Below are 18,967 nucleotides of genomic sequence, written 5' to 3' on the forward strand. Positions count from 1 at the left end.
ACAAAGTTAAGGGGGTGGGAAGTCATTGTGCTGTGGGGGTTGGGGGGGGTGGCGGCGCCCTGCGCTGCGGCTACGGCGGGCCCTGTACTGCGGCGGGGGGGGGGGGGTTAGCGGTCTGTGTGTGTGAGTGCGAGTGCCTGTCTGTGTGTGTGTGTGAGTGCGTGAGTGCCTGCATGTGTGTGCGCGCGTGTGTGTGTATGAGTGCGTGAGTGCCTGTGTGTGTGTGTGTGTGTATGTATGTATGAGTGCTCCAGCCCGAGTCCGTGGAGGGAGGGGGGGGGGAGAGTAGCGGGTCCCTCCTGCAGCCAGTGGAGGGAGTGGGGGGAGAGTAGCAGCTCCCTCCTGCAGTCCGGGGAGGGGGGGGGGGAGAGTAGCAGCTCCCTCCTGCAGCCAGTGGAGGGAGTGGGGGGAGAGTAGCAGCTCCCTCCTGCAGTCCGGGGAGGGGGGGGAGAGTAGCAGCTCCCTCCTGCAGTCCGGGGAGGGGGGGAGAGTAGCAGCTCCCTCCTGCAGCCATTGGAGGGAGTGGGGGGAGAGTAGCAGCTCCCTCCTGCAGTCCGTGGAGGGGGGGGAGAGTAGCAGCTCCCTCCTGCAGTCCGGGGAGGGGGGGGGAGAGTAGCAGCTCCCTCCTGCAGTCCGGGGAGGGGGGGGGAGAGTAGCAGCTCCCTCCTGCAGTCCGGGGAGGGGGGGGAGAGTAGCAGCTCCCTCCTGCAGTCCGGGGAGGGGGGGGAGAGTAGCGGGTCCCTCCGCTCAAGCCACGCCCCCCCTCCCTGTCAAACCTCCCACCTCCCGCTCCGGCTCTTACACTTACTTACACACACACTCAGACACTTACACACACTCACAGACACTTACACACACGCGAGGGCCCTGTGCTGCGGCGGGTGGGGGGGGGGGGGTTAGCGGTCTTCCGGAGACTGCTTACCTGTCTCCAAAAGCAGCACACTTATGCAGGCACCCCTCACGTTCGCCGTGCGCATGCGCATGCGCCGTGCGGCTCGTGAGGAGTGGATGTTGCCTGCCAGTGCCCGCGGTGACAGGGGGAAGCGGGGACAGGAGGGACATCCCCGCTCCCATCTCCTGCCCCGCGGGCTGTCCCGCGGTGACAGGGGGAAGCGGGGAGCGGAGGGACATGCCCGCTCCCATCTCCTGTCCCGCGGGATGAATATGCGCTAAAGCGCGGCGGCCATTTTTTTTTTCTCGCGACCCCGTTAGTAACGCGGTGGTCTCGGGGTGGACCCCGAGACCCGCGTTATAACGGGGTTTAGCTGTACTTTGCGTTTCGTATTACCTATAGCAAATACAAATCCCACGTGTGAGCACATTCACACGTCTCGGGCAGGTCTGCACCCCTGCCTCTCCCCATTATCTCTTAGCATACAGCGCTTCCTTTGCAGACAGGGATTCTGGGTAATGACATGCAAATGAGCACACCATGTCACCTTTTGCTTCTTATCCACTTTAACATGGGACTCCTATAAGCATATGCCTGCCACATTACACAGCTTTTCAGCACAGCCTGGTTTAAAGTGCAGAGCCAGTAACCCTACTCACAGACAGCTGTTTCCACCTTTTTAGGTCTCATCGGTGTGAGGCGGGTTATACGTTGTAATGTGAAGTTGGAACAGGTTTCAACCACACATTCTATAAGTTATGTTGGGTACAAAAGTGCCAAACCTATATACAAACCTCCTGATGAGCCTGTTTAGTACATTTGGCAGAACACAAATGGTACTGTAGCTATAATCCAGTGTCTGACAGCATCCCCTCCTAGTTGAACCCGGTGTTGTTCACCATTAATTTACTGATCCAGCCCTTCCAAGTGTTATCCCAATCACAGCTGTGGGTTTTTATTAGCTGCTCATCTTGTTGGCTCCAGGTGACTTCCTAGCAGAAGCAGCATGCGAGAAGTGGGATCGGGTTCGAATTGGCTGCAGCCAGCCCTTCAACAAGCAGGACCAGTTTGGTCTGTCATTTGTACGCTTCAGAACTCCAGTAGATGAAGAGGATCAGAAGGAAAACAGGACCTCATCCGCTGTCTGCAGTCAGGTAACACACGTGTGTCAATATTTGAGCCTGATCCCTGATGGTAGCAGCTTTTGGGCTTGAGTAAGCCTCTGGCCTGCCACTGGTAGTTGGATGGAATGACTCCAGAACCTTTCACTAGCTTGGTGTCATCATCATCATTAGAGGTGGCTATGTGATGGTAGCCAAACTTACAATGTTTAAAACATGTAGACCTCTTGCTCCACAAGTTCTCCTTGGGAAGGTCAAACATTTTTCCCCCAAAGAGTATTCGCAGGAAACTCTAGGAACAGACCGTAATTTTGATGATATTTTAGATACAGAAGGTAGGGTAAATAAGAAGACCACACACAGTCACTGATCCTTCTTTCATTTCGTTATCTCTTTACCTCGATTAAATTAGAGCCTTGTGGCCCTGCAAAAACCCCACAATGGCTCCTGTTCAAAATTATAAGAAGCGTGGTCATGCAGAAGGCAAGTGAATTGAGGTCCATGCATTGTTATAACTGTGTTACCCCGCGTCTCACCATATTAAACAGGGGAGAATTACTTTATAGCTTCCTGCAGTCGGGGTTGTATCTTTTATGGCATCATAACTTCTCAAGTGCCTTCTTGCAAAGGAACACATTAACTTGCTTATTAAGACAGTCCAAAACAATTGGACCGGCACTCAAAACATAAATATAAAAGTTAACATTATGATGAAAAGACGTACTGACTCCTTATTATTTGTTTTAGCAATAGGCTTACTTTAATGTTGATGTTCATTCCTTTCCCAGGTTTGCAGAAGGCAAAACATGTTGTTAGTCATAAAAAAGGTTTAGACTAGGGTTTTTCAACTGGGTTTCCTTGGAGCCCTTGGGATTCCCAGACATCCCCAACTGTTTCCCAGCAATTTTCAGTTAATTTGAAAACTGTACTCAATGCAGAAGAATTGACAATGCATCTGATCACAGACTCGCTATTAGAGAGGGTTGGGGTTCCTTACAATGCATCTGATCTCAGGCGCGCTATTAGAGAGGGTTGGGGTTCCTTACAATGCATCTGATCTCAGACGCGCTATTAGAGAGGGTTGGGGTTCCTTACAATGCATCTGATCTCAGGCGCGCTATTAGAGAGGGTTGGGGTTCCTTACAATGCATCTGATCTCAGACGCGCTATTAGAGAGGGTTGGGGTTCCTTACAATGCATCTGATCTCAGACATGCTATTAGAGAGGGTTGGGGTTCCTTACAATGCATCTGATCTCAGACGTGCTATTAGAGAGGGTTGGGGTTCCTTACAATGCTTCTGATCTCAGACACGCTATTAGAGGGGGTTGGGGTTCCTTACAATGCATCTGATCCCAGACGCACTATTAGAGAGGGTTGGGGTTCATTACAATGCTTTTGATCTCAGATATGCTATTAGAGAGGGTTGGGGTTCCCTACACTGCATCTGAAATCCGATTCTCTATTAGAGAGGGTTGGGGTTCCTTACAATGCATCTGAAATCAGATTCTCTATTAGAGAGGGTTGGGGTTCCTTACAATGCATCTGATCTCAGGCGCGCTATTAGAGAGGGTTGGGGTTCCTTACAATGCATTTGATCTCAGGCGCGCTATTAGAGAGGGTTGCGGTTTCTTACAATGCATCTGATCTCAGGCGCGCTATTAGAGAGGGTTGGGGTTCCTTACAATGCATCTGATCTCAGACATGCTATTAGAGAGGGTTGGGGTTCCTTACAATGCATCTGATCTCAGACACGCTATTAGAGAGGGTTGGGGTTCCTTACAATGCATCTGATCTCAGACGTGCTATTAGAGAGGGTTGGGGTTCCTTACAATGCATCTGATCCCAGATGCACTATTAGAGATGGTAGTGGTTCCTTACAATGCTTCTGATCTCAGACACGCTATTAGAGGGGGTTGGGGTTCCTTACAATGCATCTGATCCCAGACGCACTATTAGAGAGGGTTGGGGTTCATTACAATGCTTTTGATCTCAGATATGCTATTAGAGAGGGTTGGGGTTCCTTACACTGCATCTGAAATCAGATTCTCTATTAGAGAGGGTTGGGGTTCCTTACAATGCATCTGATCTCAGGCGCGCTATTAGAGAGGGTTGCGGTTTCTTACAATGCATCTGATCTCAGGCGCGCTATTAGAGAGGGCTGGGGTTCCTTACAATGTATCTGATCTCAGATGTGCTATTAGAGAGGGTTGGGGTTCCTTACAATGCATCTGATCCCAGATGCATGATTAGAGATGGTAGGGGTTCCTTACAATGCTTCTGATCTCAGGCACGCTATTAGAGGGGGTTGGGGTTCCTTACAATGCATCTGATCCCAGACGCACTATTAGAGAGGGTTGGGGTTCATTGCAATGCTTCTGATCTCAAACATGCCCTTAGAGAGGGTTGGGGTTCCTTACAATGCATCTGATCTCAGATATGCTATTAGAGAGGGTTGGGGTTCCTTACAATGCATCTGATCTCAGGCGCGCTATTAGAGAGGGTTGGGGTTCCTTACAAGCATCTGATCTCAGGCGCGCTATTAGAGAGGGTTGGGGTTCCTCAGAATTTCACAATATAATTATAGGGTTCCTTAACCAAAAAATGTTAAAGAAAACACTGGTTTAGACACATACAGTACTTGCGTAATTCGAAAAAAAATAGTGACGTTTCAGGGCCCATGTGGTGAGTGCAAGTTCCTTTTGTCTTTTCCCACATTAACTGGCTTTACACCTGTGCCTTTGCTGTCATGCTCGGCTAGCGATCAGTTTAATAACTCCTGATTTACAATTTTGTTTCCGTAACACAGAATGAAGGTTCCCGGGAGGAGAGCACAGCCACCCCCCTGCTCTCCAACCCCGCGTTCCGAAAGATGCTCATCAGAGAAGCACAGGAGACGGACCCACAGTAGGGAGTCTTTATTCTTATTATATACTGTGCATAGAAGAATATCAATATAAACAATAGAATATGCTGCACACCACCATAAGAAAATCAATACAGACAGTCCACCGGTGCTGCTGGTTCAAGGAATGAACAGAGTCATTCCCAGGCAATACTCAGGAAGAAAGGGATCCAACGCTCTACGGAATTATAATTATAAGCGAATTTATTTGTGCCACACAACGTTTCGACCTACATAGGTCTTTCTCAAGTGACTAGGCCTTGTCACTTGAGAAAGACCTATATAGGTCGAAACGTTGTGTGGCACAAATAAATTAGCTTTTAATTCAAAATCCGTAGAGCGTTGGATCCCTTTTTTCCATAGAAGAATATCAACACACATTATAGTCCTGTTTCAACTGTTCCTTTCCGAATTTCTGCTGACTTCGGGATCCCAGAGTGCCTACTGGATCCTGTTTTTCTCCAAGAAAGCGATGCTTTCCTGTATCCTAGCATAGCTGTACATGACCTGTACACAACATTACAATATCTGTGCATTTTTAAGATTATTTTGTTGAATTATTTATTTAAAGATTATGTAGGCTCTAAAAGTAAAACACCCACCGTTCCCTTTGTGGTCGCAGTTCCCCGAGGTTCTGTGGAATACAGGTTTAAACCCACCGGTTTTAAACACAAAATGTGTCTCTAGATTTCTTAATTGACTGAAAGATGAGTATTTTGGTGCATTTTCTGCAGCAGGTCGGTTTGGGAGTGCAGCTTCGGAGGCCCGGGGGGTAAAAGGGCGCACATTTACTAAGCAGTGCTATTCCAGAAGATACCATAGAGCAGCCGTGCGCAAACTGGGGAGGCGCAGGGATTTTTCTGGGGGGACGCGGGCGGTTGCAGAGGCATTTAAATTAAATGCCGGGGTGGGGACGGCGCAAGGTGTCTGCATCCTCAACTTACTGAGGTTCAGCCGGCTTCTGGTCATTTCGCCATGACAACGTGGCGGCAAATGACGCCACGGGGTCATGTGACGTGTCGTCAGGGAAACGAGCATCAGATGACGCTGCGGGGTCACGTGACGCCAGGTCACTGGGGAGGAGGGGCGCGAGCTCTGGAGTCGGCACACAAGGGGGACGCAACAAAAAAACTTTGCGCACCCCCTGCCATAGCGCCTATTCAAGTGTCCTAGCGCAGGGGGACTCTGCTCCTGTCCTCAAACCCCCCCAACAGGTCAGATTTTCTGGATATCGCTGCTTCAGCAGTGGTGGCTCAATCAGTCCCTGCTTCAGCACAGGTGGCTCAATCAGAGGCTCAGTCTTTGACTGAGCCTCTGATTGAGCCACCTGTGCTGAAGCTGGGATATCCTGAAAACCTGACCTGTTAGGGGGGCCTGAGGACTGGAGTTGCGCACCTCTGTCCTAGGACCTAGCACGTTAAGTAAATATGAGTGAATGTGACTTGCCTCCAGGGTAACACCAATTTTGCCAGCAGGCCAGTTTCTTTTCCTTTAAAGCCCAGCACCTTATACCTCCTCACAATGGATTCCTCCGTGTTCCAATCCAGCTGCGGAAACGTATTGGCATGCGTGTCATTGTGTGTCACTGGGGGGTCACATGTTGTGGCTACAAGCGTCAAGTAATGTGATATAATGTGATGCGTACACTGGTATTCTCCTAACGGCAGCAGCCTTACTGATAATCTAATGACGCTTATGGTAAATACATCCTTCCTAGGGAGGATGTGACAAGGAATTGTATGTTACAATGTTTTAGTGCAGCAAATAAAATGACCACGTGTGAGCACAGTCACATGTCTCAGACAGGTCTGCTTTCCCCCATTATCTCCTAGCATGTAATGCTTCCACTGCAGCTAGGGATTCTGGGTAATGACATGCCAATGAGCATTCGCAGTGTGTCACCTTTTGCTTCTTATCCATTGTAACAAGGGACCCCTATAAGCTTCTACCTGCCGCATTACACCGCTTTTTAGTAACATCCAGCCGTAAAAGAATGTGAATACGCTGCTAAATAAAAAATTGGCGGTTCACCGATGAGTGAATCGAGGCGTCACGCCTCTCTTTTTCTCGCTCCTTTCCCTAGAGGTCGCGTGGAGGACAAGCTGAAGGACCAGTCGGCCGTTTCCGTCTCCTCCCCGCGGTTGGCGAGCGCAGCCTGCCTCAGCCGCACAGCTCGCATGGTCCTGTCCGCAGCCAAGACGCGCAAACGCAGCTTCCCAGCCGTCACGCCGCCAAGCCCTTCCCCGCCCGCCGCTCTGGGAGAACAGAGCGGCGCCCCGGAGGCGGGCGACACTGGTCAAAGCCCAGCCCCCTCTGGTGGGTGCACGAGGCCTCGCGTAGGAACAGAAATCAGAGTCAGAGTAAAGTTCAAACGCACATGCAAAGCCCTCTCTGTGCTCCGTGTTGGAATCCCTGTTATGCCAAATGGATCCGCAATGCATTGGGAATATTTGATTAGATCAGGGGGAAGGCCAACTCCAGTCTTCAAGGGCCACCAACCGGTCAGGTGCTCAGGATATCCCTGCTTCAGCACAGGTGGTTCAGTCTTTGACTGAGCCACTGATTGAGCCACCTTTGAGTCACTTAGGGCCCGTTTCACGAAGCTCTGTTAGAGCCCGGGCTTATTACTTTACCTAAAACCGGAGCGGACGTTATGTTCCCTGATTTAACATGGTATCCTCACAGCTGATTAGATGTAAAAACACAACGGCCGAACTACATCTCATTAGCAAAGGTTTAACATTGTGTAACTGTAGCAGAACATTGTGTTTATATTTACGATAACACGACAATATGCCAGTCTCTGGAATGGGACGCTTCGCCGCGACTAAAACTGCCACTGTGACACTTTACCGCAGGGCAGCTCACCGCGGGACACTTCGCCGCGATGTCCGGTCCGCCACGAACCAGACCCAACAAGCCAGGTTTGCCGCTTTGACAACTGCATGTTTAAATGTCCCGCGTGGGACCGCTACACTGCCTAGGCCGGCCGCTCCGAGGCGCATCTTTAAATGTCCCGCGTGAGACATTTAAACATGCAGTTGTCGGAGCAGGCGGTCGGGTACGGCAGACCTGGCTTTTTGGGTTTGGCGCCCAGTGGACGGCAGTCGGGCACAAGAGTCGACATCGCGTCGAAATGTCCCTGCGGTGGTGTCCGCTAGAGACGTTTTGGTCGCGGTGAAATGTCCTAGACTGCCAGTCGCTGTATTAATCCGATCCAGACCCTGATATAGGACTTTTGCTGAAGTGAAGAGATGGAGGAGAGGGAAATAATGCAGGAAAATAACTGATAGTTAAAGTATGCCTAACTGTGGTATTACACCTATCCGAACCCTGCAAATGCCCCAGGTCACTGTCTGGGTAGGAGTAACGCCACGCTTAGGTATAAAACTTAAGTAATGTCCCAGCGTTCTCCTTAATGGACTTCATTGGAGACTAACACCTTATTTGCATATAATTTGCATCTTATTATGACTGAAGTCCGTTATAGTTACCGCCATGCTCTTTATGGGAGCACACGTGAGTTACCGTTCACGTTACCGCCATGCTCTTTATGTGAGCACACGTGAGTTACCGTTATAGTTACCGCCATGCTCTTTATGGAAGAACACGTGGCTTACCGTTATAGTTTCCGCCATGCTCTTTATGGGAGCACACGTGAGTTACCGTTATAGTTACCGCCATGCTCTTTATGGGAGAACACGTGAGTTACCGTTCTAGTTACCACCGTGCTCTTTATGGGAGAACACGCGAGTTACCGTTATAGTTACCGCCATGCTCTTTATGGGAGCACACGCGACTTTCCGTTCTAGTTACCGCCATGCTCTTTATGGGAGCACACGTGACTTGCCGTTCTAGTTACCGCCATGCTCTTTATGGGAGAACACGCGAGTTACCGTTCTAGTTACCACCCTGCTCTTTATGGGAGCACACGTGAGTTACCGTTCTAGTTACCACCCTGCTCTTTATGGGAGCACACGTGAGTTACCGTTATAGTTACCGCCATGCTCTTTATGGGAGCACACGTGAGTTACCGTTATAGTTACTCCCATGCTCTTTATGGGAGAACATGCGGCTTACCGTTCTAGTTACCGCCATGCTCTTTATGGGAGCACACGTGAGTTACCGTTATAGTTACCGCCATGCTCTTTATGGGAGCACACGTGAGTTACCGTTATAGTTACTCCCATGCTCTTTATGGGAGAACATGCGGCTTACCGTTCTAGTTACCGCCATGCTCTTTATGGGAGCACACGTGAGTTACCGTTATAGTTACCGCCATGCTCTTTATGGGAGCACACGTGAGTTACTGTTATAGTTACCGCCATGCTCTTTATGGGAGCACACGTGAGTTACCGTTATAGTTACCGCCATGCTCTTTATGGGAGCACACGTGAGTTACCGTTATAGTTACCGCCATGCTCTTTATGGGAGCACACGTGAGTTACCGTTCTAGTTACCGCCCTGCTCTTTATGGGAGAACACGTGGCTTACCGTTATAGTTACCGCCATGCTCTTTATGGGAGCACACGTGAGTTACCGTTATAGTTACCGCCATGCTCTTTATGATAGAACACGTGAGTTACCGTTATAGTTACCGCCATGCTCTTTATGGGAGCACACGTGGCTTACCGTTATAGTTTCCGCCATGCTCTTTATGGGAGCACACGTGAGTTACCGTTATAGTTACCGCCATGCTCTTTATGGGAGAACACGTGAGTTACCGTTCTAGTTACCACCGTGCTCTTTATGGGAGAACACGCGAGTTACCGTTATAGTTACCGCCATGCTCTTTATGGGAGCACACGCGACTTTCCGTTCTAGTTACCGCCATGCTCTTTATGGGAGCACACGTGACTTGCCGTTCTAGTTACCGCCATGCTCTTTATGGGAGAACACGCGAGTTACCGTTCTAGTTACCACCCTGGTCTTTATGGGAGAACACGTGAGTTACCGTTCTAGTTACCACCGTGCTCTTTATGGGAGAACACGCGAGTTACCGTTATAGTTACCGCCATGCTCTTTATGGGAGCACACGCGACTTTCCGTTCTAGTTACCGCCATGCTCTTTATGGGAGCACACGTGACTTGCCGTTCTAGTTACCGCCATGCTCTTTATGGGAGAACACGCGAGTTACCGTTCTAGTTACCACCCTGCTCTTTATGGGAGCACACGTGACTTGCCGTTCTAGTTACCGCCATGCTCTTTATGGGAGCACACGTGAGTTACCGTTCTAGTTACCGCCATGCTCTTTATGGGAGCACACGTGAGTTACCGTTATAGTTACCGCCATGCTCTTTATGGGAGCACACGTGAGTTACCGTTCTAGTTACCACCATGCTCTTTATGGGAGCACACGTGAGTTACCGTTATAGTTACCACCATGCTCTTTATGGGAGCACACGTGAGTTACCGTTATAGTTACCACCATGCTCTTTATGGGAGCACACGTGAGTTACCGTTATAGTTACTCCCATGCTCTTTATGGGAGCACACGTGAGTTACCGTTATAGTTACTCCCATGCTCTTTATGGGAGAACATGCGGCTTACCGTTCTAGTTACCGCCATGCTTTTTATGGGAGCACACGTGAGTTACCGTTATAGTTACTCCCATGCTCTTTATGGGAGAACATGCGGCTTACCGTTCTAGTTACCGCCATGCTCTTTATGGGAGCACACGTGAGTTACCGTTATAGTTACCGCCATGCTCTTTATGGGAGCACACGTGAGTTACCGTTATAGTTACCGCCATGCTCTTTATGGGAGCACACGTGAGTTACCGTTATAGTTACTCCCATGCTCTTTATGGGAGAACATGCGGCTTACCGTTCTAGTTACCGCCATGCTCTTTATGGGAGCACACGTGAGTTACCGTTATAGTTACCGCCATGCTCTTTATGGGAGCACACGTGAGTTACCGTTATAGTTACCGCCATGCTCTTTATGGGAGCACACGTGAGTTACCGTTATAGTTACCGCCATGCTCTTTATGGGAGCACACGTGAGTTACCGTTCTAGTTACCGCCCTGCTCTTTATGGGAGCACACGTGGCTTACCGTTATAGTTACCGCCATGCTCTTTATGGGAGCACACGTGAGTTACCGTTATAGTTACCGCCATGCTCTTTATGATAGAACACGTGAGTTACCGTTATAGTTACCGCCATGCTCTTTATGGGAGCACACGTGGCTTACCGTTATAGTTACCGCGATGCTCTTTATGGGAGCACACGCGAGTTACCGTTATAGTTACCGCCAGGCTCTTTATGGGAGAACACGTGAGTTACCGTTATAGTTACCGCCGTGCTCTTTATGTGAGCACACGTGAGTTACCGTTATAGTTACCGCCATGCTCTTTATGGGAGCACACGCGAGTTACCGTTATAGTTACCGCCATGCTCTTTATGGGAGCACACGTGAGTTACCGTTATAGTTACCGCCATGCTCTTTATGGGAGCACACGTGAGTTGCCGTTATAGTTACCGCCATGCTCTTTATGGGAGCACACGTGAGTTACCGTTATAGTTACCGCCATGCTCTTTATGGGAGCACACGTGAGTTACCGTTATAGTTACCGCCATGCTGTTTATGGGAGTACACGTGAGTTACCGTTATAGTTACCGCCATGCTCTTTATGGGAGCACACGTGACTTGCCGTTATAGTTACCGCCATGCTCTTTATGGGAGAACACGTGAGTTACCGTTATAGTTACCGCCATGCTCTTTATGGGAGCACACGTGAGTTACCGTTATAGTTACCGCCATGCTCTTTATGGGAGCACACGTGAGTTGCCGTTATAGTTACCGCCATGCTCTTTATGGGAGAACACGTGAGTTACCGTTATAGTTACCGCCATGCTCTTTATGGGAGAACACGTGAGTTGCCGTTATAGTTACCGCATGCTCTTTATGGGAGCACACGTGGCTTGCCGTTATAGTTACCGCCATGCTCTTTATGGGAGCACACGTGAGTTGCCGTTATAGTTACCGCCATGCTCTTTATGTGAGCACACGCGAGTTACCGTTATAGTTACCGCCATGCTCTTTATGTGAGCACACGCGAGTTACCGTTATAGTTACCGCCATGCTCTTTATGGGAGCACACGTGAGTTACCGTTATAGTTACCGCCATGCTCTTTATGATAGAACACGTGAGTTACCGTTATAGTTACCGCCATGCTCTTTATGGGAGCACACGTGACTTACCGTTATAGTTACCGCCATGCTCTTTATGGGAGCACACGTGAGTTGCCGTTATAGTTACCGCCATGCTCTTTATGGGAGCACACGTGAGTTGCCGTTATAGTTACCGCCATGCTCTTTATGGGAGCACACGTGGCTTACCGTTCACGTTACCGCCATGCTCTTTATGGGAGCACACGTGAGTTACCGTTATAGTTACCGCCATGCTCTTTATGTGAGCACACGCGAGTTACCGTTATAGTTACCGCCATGCTGTTTATGGGAGCACACGTGAGTTGCCGTTATAGTTACCGCCATGCTCTTTATGGGAGCACACGTGAGTTACCGTTATAGTTATCGCCGTGCTCTTTATGGGAGCACACGTGAGTTGCCGTTATAGTTACCGCCATGCTCTTTATGGGAGCACACGTGAGTTACCGTTATAGTTACCGCCATGCTCTTTATGGGAGCACACGTGAGTTGCCGTTATAGTTACCGCATGCTCTTTATGGGAGCACACGTGAGTTGCCGTTATAGTTACCGCATGCTCTTTATGGGAGCACACGTGAGTTGCCGTTATAGTTACCGCCATGCTCTTTATGGGAGCACACGTGAGTTACCGTTATAGTTACCGCCATGCTCTTTATGGGAGCACACGTGAGTTACCGTTATAGTTACCGCCATGCTCTTTATGGGAGCACACGTGAGTTACCGTTATAGTTACCGCCATGCTCTTTATGGGAGAACACGTGAGTTACCGTTATAGTTACCGCCATGCTCTTTATGGGAGCACACGTGAGTTGCCGTTATAGTTACCGCCATGCTCTTTATGGGAGAACACGTGAGTTACCGTTATAGTTACCGCCATGCTCTTTATGGGAGAACACGTGAGTTACCGTTATAGTTACCGCCATGCTGTTTATGGGAGCACACGTGGCTTGCCGTTATAGTTACCGCCATGCTCTTTATGGGAGCACACGTGGCTTACCGTTCACGTTACCGCCATGCTCTTTATGGGAGCACACGTGGCTTGCCGTTATAGTTACCGCCATGCTCTTTATGGGAGCACACGTGAGTTGCCGTTATAGTTACCGCCATGCTCTTTATGTGAGCACACGCGAGTTACCGTTATAGTTACCGCCATGCTCTTTATGGGAGCACACGCGAGTTACCGTTATAGTTACCGCCATGCTCTTTATGGGAGCACACGCGAGTTACCGTTATAGTTACCGCCATGCTCTTTATGGGAGCACACGCGAGTTACCGTTATAGTTACCGCCATGCTCTTTATGGGAGCACACGTGACTTGCCGTTATAGTTACCGCCATGCTCTTTATGGGAGCACACGTGAGTTGCCGTTATAGTTACCGCCATGCTCTTTATGGGAGCACACGTGAGTTGCCGTTATAGTTACCGCATGCTCTTTATGGGAGCACACGTGAGTTGCCGTTATAGTTACCGCATGCTCTTTATGGGAGCACACGTGAGTTGCCGTTATAGTTACCGCATGCTCTTTATGGGAGCACACGTGAGTTGCCGTTATAGTTACCGCCGTGCTCTTTATGGGAGAACACGTGAGTTACCGTTATAGTTACCGCCATGCTCTTTATGGGAGAACACGTGAGTTACCGTTATAGTTACCGCCATGCTCTTTATGGGAGCACACGTGAGTTGCCGTTATCGTTACCGCCATGCTCTTTATGGGAGCACACGTGAGTTACCGTTATAGTTACCGCCATGCTCTTTATGGGAGCACACGTGAGTTACCGTTATAGTTACCGCCATGCTCTTTATGGGAGCACACGTGAGTTACCGTTATAGTTACCGCCATGCTCTTTATGGGAGCACACGTGAGTTACCGTTCACGTTACCGCCATGCTCTTTATGTGAGCACACGTGAGTTACCGTTATAGTTACCGCCATGCTCTTTATGGGAGCACACGTGAGTTACCGTTATAGTTACCGCCATGCTCTTTATGGGAGCACACGTGAGTTACCGTTATAGTTACCGCCATGCTCTTTATGGGAGCACACGTGAGTTACCGTTATAGTTACCGCCATGCTCTTTATGGGAGCACACGTGAGTTACCGTTATAGTTACCGCCATGCTCTTTATGGGAGAACACGTGAGTTACCGTTATAGTTACCGCCATGCTCTTTATGGGAGCACACGTGAGTTACCGTTATAGTTACCGCCATGCTCTTTATGGGAGAACACGTGAGTTACCGTTATAGTTACCGCCATGCTCTTTATGGGAGCACACGTGACTTGCCGTTATAGTTACCGCCATGCTCTTTATGGGAGAACACGTGAGTTACCGTTATAGTTACCGCCATGCTCTTTATGGGAGAACACGTGACTTGCCGTTATAGTTACCGCCATGCTCTTTATGGGAGCACACGCGAGTTACCGTTATAGTTACCGCCATGCTCTTTATGGGAGCACACGCGAGTTACCGTTATAGTTACCGCCATGCTCTTTATGGGAGCACACGTGAGTTACCGTTATAGTTACCGCCATGCTCTTTATGTGAGCACACGCGAGTTACCGTTATAGTTACCGCCATGCTCTTTATGGGAGCACACGTGAGTTACCGTTATAGTTACCGCCATGCTCTTTATGGGAGCACACGTGAGTTACCGTTATAGTTACCGCCATGCTCTTTATGGGAGAACACGTGAGTTACCGTTATAGTTCCCGCCATGCTCTTTATGGGAGCACACGTGAGTTGCCGTTATCGTTACCGCCATGCTCTTTATGGGAGCACACGTGAGTTACCGTTATAGTTACCGCCATGCTCTTTATGGGAGCACACGTGAGTTACCGTTATAGTTACCGCCATGCTCTTTATGGGAGCACACGTGAGTTACCGTTATAGTTACCGCCATGCTCTTTATGGGAGCACACGTGAGTTACCGTTATAGTTACCGCCATGCTCTTTATGGGAGCACACGTGAGTTACCGTTATAGGTACCGCCATGCTCTTTATGGGAGAACACGTGAGTTACCGTTATAGTTACCGCCATGCTCTTTATGGGAGCACACGTGTCTTGCCGTTATAGTTACCGCCATGCTCTTTATGGGAGAACACGTGAGTTACCGTTATAGTTACCGCCATGCTCTTTATGGGAGAACACGTGACTTGCCGTTATAGTTACCGCCATGTTCTTTATGGGAGCACACGCGAGTTACCGTTATAGTTACCGCCATGCTCTTTATGTGAGCACACGTGAGTTACCGTTATAGTTACCGCCATGCTCTTTATGTGAGCACACGCGAGTTACCGTTATAGTTACCGCCATGCTCTTTATGGGAGCACACGCGAGTTACCGTTATAGTTACCGCCATGCTCTTTATGTGAGCACACGTGAGTTACCGTTATAGTTACCGCCATGCTCTTTATGGGAGCACACGTGAGTTACCGTTATAGTTACCGCCATGCTCTTTATGGGAGCACACGCGAGTTACCGTTATAGTTACCGCCATGCTCTTTATGGGAGCACACGTGAGTTACCGTTATAGTTACCGCCATGCTCTTTATGGGTCACACGCGAGTTACCGTTATGTTATTGTCCTTTACAGATGCCCTTTTAGTCTTAACAAGATGTTAGGTTGACGCTACATTAAGTGACTTAACTTAGATTTGTGGATCTGGGCTTTAGATTGTAAGCTCTTCTGGATCAGGGGTACTGTCAATGTTTTCCTTTTACGTATCCTGCACTTGTCCCTCTATGTGTTATACCTCCCAGTACCCAGTATTGTGTCTCTGATGATGCCTGTAAAGCACCGCACACATGGTTGGCGGTATACAAATCCATTATGATACAAACTGACATGCAGAATACAGCCGTCCTGGCCTTTTTTTTACCTTTTTATTTCTCTTCTGACACCACCACCATTTTGCTCTATCCCCAAGGCTCCTGGGCTGACACCTCCAGGACTCCACCTACCCCTCCACCGCAGGAATGCATGAAACCGAGTGGCAGACGGAGGCTGAGCGTGCAGGGGCCCCCCAGAAGGTGAGCGACTGATGAAACGAGTGTGTCCCTGGGGGACGTGTGTTCTCTCCACGGGCTCAGCGGCTGCAACGTTTCATTAGACTTGAACCACATGAGTTTCACCTTCCCCAGAGCCTGCTGCCATCCAGCTGTCGTCATTGTTAGTGTTCCCACAAGCTAGATCATTGATTCACCATTAAAAGGTGCAGAGCTGATCATTGCAGCGGATGCGTGTGGGAATAAATGGCGTGACTTCTGCCATGTCACTTTAATACTGCCTTATTTTATTTACAGTATGTGAAGGGAACTTTGACCAATAAAAATACCGTGTTACATCCATGTTTCTACAAACTGGAATCTACTTTCTTACATCATTTTTTTAATGTTTGTATTAGGATGATTAATGAAAGGGGGAAAAAAAAGGTTACAATAAAGGGGGGTTGAACCTATTCCAAATACATGGAGGCTGCTACATATATGTTCCCACAAACGTAGAGAACAGTACGGCACTGTATGATTTGAAATATTTCATTTATAGAGTACTAGCTGAGAGACCCGGCGTTGCCCGGGATGTAAATGCGTAATAGGTAGTATTATTTATAAATTGTGGAACAATAGGTGAGTATTTGTTGTAAAGGTTGGATAATAATGTTGAAAAGAAAGATCGAATAAAATGTAATACGATGTTGTATAAAAATGGTTTATTGTAAACACACCACAGTACAATGTATATTTTGGTGACATAACAGATGTAAAAATGTGAGGCGTGTGTCCTGCTAGGGTGTGAGGCGGCGGGTGGCGCGTGTGTTGTGAGTGCTGTCTGTGAGTGGGGGTCCTGCTAGGGTGTGAGGCGGCGGGTGGTGCGTGGGTTGTGAGTGCTGTCTGTGAGTGGGGGTCCTGCTAGGGTGTGAGGGGGCGGGTGGTGCGTGGATTGTGAGTGCTGTCTGTGAGTGGGGGTCCTGCTAGGGTGTGAGGCGGCGGGTGGTGCGTGGGTTGTGAGTGCTGTCTGTGAGTGGGGGTCCTGCTAGGGTGTGAGGCGGCGGGTGGTGCGTGGGTTGTGAGTGCTGTCTGTGAGTGGGGGTCCTGCTAGGGTGTGAGGCGGCGGGTGGTGCGTGGGTTGTGAGTGCTGTCTGTGAGTGGGGGTCCTGCTAGGGTGTGAGGCGGCGGGTGGCGCGTGGGTTGTGAGTGCTGTCTGCGAGTGGGGGTCCTGCTAGGGTGTGAGGCGGCGGGTGGTGCGTGGGTTGTGAGTGCTGTCTGAGTGTGGGTCCTGCTAGGGTGTGAGGCGGCGGGTGGCGCGTGGGTTGTGAGGCGGTGGGAAGGGGGGGGGAGGTGGTGGGAAGGGGGGGATTCGGTGGGAAGGGGGGAGGAGGCGGTGGGAAGGGGGAGGGGAGGCGGTGGGAAGGGGGAGGGGAGGCGGTGGGAAGGAGGGGAGGCGGTGGGAAGGGGGGGGGGGCGGTGGGAAAGGGGGGGGGGAGGCGGTGGGAAGGGGGGGGGGAGGCGGTGGGAAGGGGGGCGGGAGGCGGTGGGAAGGGGGGCTGGGAGGCGGTGGGAAGGGGGGGGAAGCGGTGGGAAGGGGGGAGGGGAAGCGGTGGGAAGGGGGAGGGGAGGCGGTGGGAAGGGGGGAGGGGAGGCGGTGGGAGGCGGTGGGAAGGGGGGTGGGGAGGCGGTGGGAAGGGGGGTGGGGAGGCGGTGGGAAGGGGGGTGGGGAGGCGGTGGGAAGGGAGGGGAGGCGAAGGGGGGGTGGAGGGGAGGCGAAGGGGGGGTGGAGGGGAGGCGAAGGGGGGGGGTGGAGGGGAGGTGAAGGGGGGGGGTGGAGGGGAGGTGAAGGGGGGGGGGTGGAGGGGAGGTGAAGGGGGGGGGGGTGGAGGGGAGGTGAAGGGGGGGGAGGGGAGGTGAAGGGGGGGGGAGGGGAGGTGAAGGAGGGGGTGGAGGGGAGGTGAAGGGGGGGGTGGAGGGGAGGTGGAGGGGAGGTGAAGGGGGGTTGGAAGGGGGGTGGAGGGGAGGTGAAGGGGGGGGTGGAAGGGGGGTGGAAGGGAGGTGAAGGGGGGGGGTGGAAGGGAGGTGAAGAGGGGGGGGGGTGGAAGGGAGGTGAAGGGGGGGGGGGTGGAAGGGAGGTGAAGAGGGGGGGGTGGAAGGGAGGTGAAGAGGGGGGGGTGGAGGGGAGGTGAAGGAGGGGGGGTGGAGGGGAGGTGAAGGGGGGGTGGAGGGGGGGTGGAGGGAGGTGAAGGGGGGGTGGAGGGGAGGTGAAGGGGGGGGTGGAGGGGAGGTGAAGGGGGGGCAGGCGGGAGGGGGAGGCGGGGGGGCAGGCGGTGGGAAGGGGGAGGCGGTGGGAAGGGGGGTGGGGAGGCGGTGGGAAGGGGGTGGGGAGGCGGTGGGAAGGGGGGTGGGGAGGCGGTGGGAAGGGAGGGAGGCGGTGGGAAGGGGTGGGGGAGGCGAAGGGGGGGTGGAGGGGAGGCGAAGGGGGGGGTGGAGGGGAGGCGAAGGGGGGGGTGGAGGGGAGGCGAAGGGGGGGGGTGGAGGGGAGGCGAGGGGGGGGTGGAGCGGAGGCGAAGGGGGGGGTGGAGGGGAGGCGAAGGGGGGGTGGAGGGGAGGCGAAGGGGGTGGTGGGGGGGAGGGGAGGTGAAAGGGGGGGTGGAGGGGAGGTGAAGGGGGGTGAAAGGGAGGTGAAGGGGGGGTGGAAGGGAGGTGAAGAGGGGGGGGGCTGGAGGGGAGGTGAAGGAGGGGAGGTGAAGGAGGGGAGGTGAAGGGGGGTGGTGGAGGGGAGGTGAAGGAGGGGAGGTGAAGGGGGGGGGGAGGTGAAGGGGGAGGTGAAGGGGGGGTGGAGGGGGGGTGGAGGGGAGGTGGAGGGGAGGTGAAGGGTGGGAGGTGG

The 18,967-nt window shown here is 51.5% G+C and overlaps 1 protein-coding gene across 4 annotated transcripts in view; it reads left to right on the forward strand.

Annotated features, from left to right (window-relative positions):
- The window catches only part of XNDC1N (XRCC1 N-terminal domain containing 1, N-terminal like), a 47,366-nt gene that overhangs the window by 22,356 nt on the left and 6,043 nt on the right, over window positions 1-18,967 (forward strand). For all 4 annotated transcript variants that reach the window (XM_075592823.1, XM_075592824.1, XM_075592822.1 and 1 more), the window contains 4 exons: window positions 1,877-2,046; window positions 4,821-4,918; window positions 7,000-7,232; window positions 16,017-16,119. In XM_075592823.1, the coding sequence (XP_075448938.1) occupies window positions 1,877-2,046; window positions 4,821-4,918; window positions 7,000-7,232; window positions 16,017-16,119 (604 nt within the window). The remainder of the gene's footprint in view (window positions 1-1,876; window positions 2,047-4,820; window positions 4,919-6,999; window positions 7,233-16,016; window positions 16,120-18,967) is intronic.

The sequence above is a fragment of the Ascaphus truei genome, chromosome 3, assembly GCF_040206685.1.
Source record: "Ascaphus truei isolate aAscTru1 chromosome 3, aAscTru1.hap1, whole genome shotgun sequence".
NCBI lineage: Eukaryota > Metazoa > Chordata > Amphibia > Anura > Ascaphidae > Ascaphus > Ascaphus truei.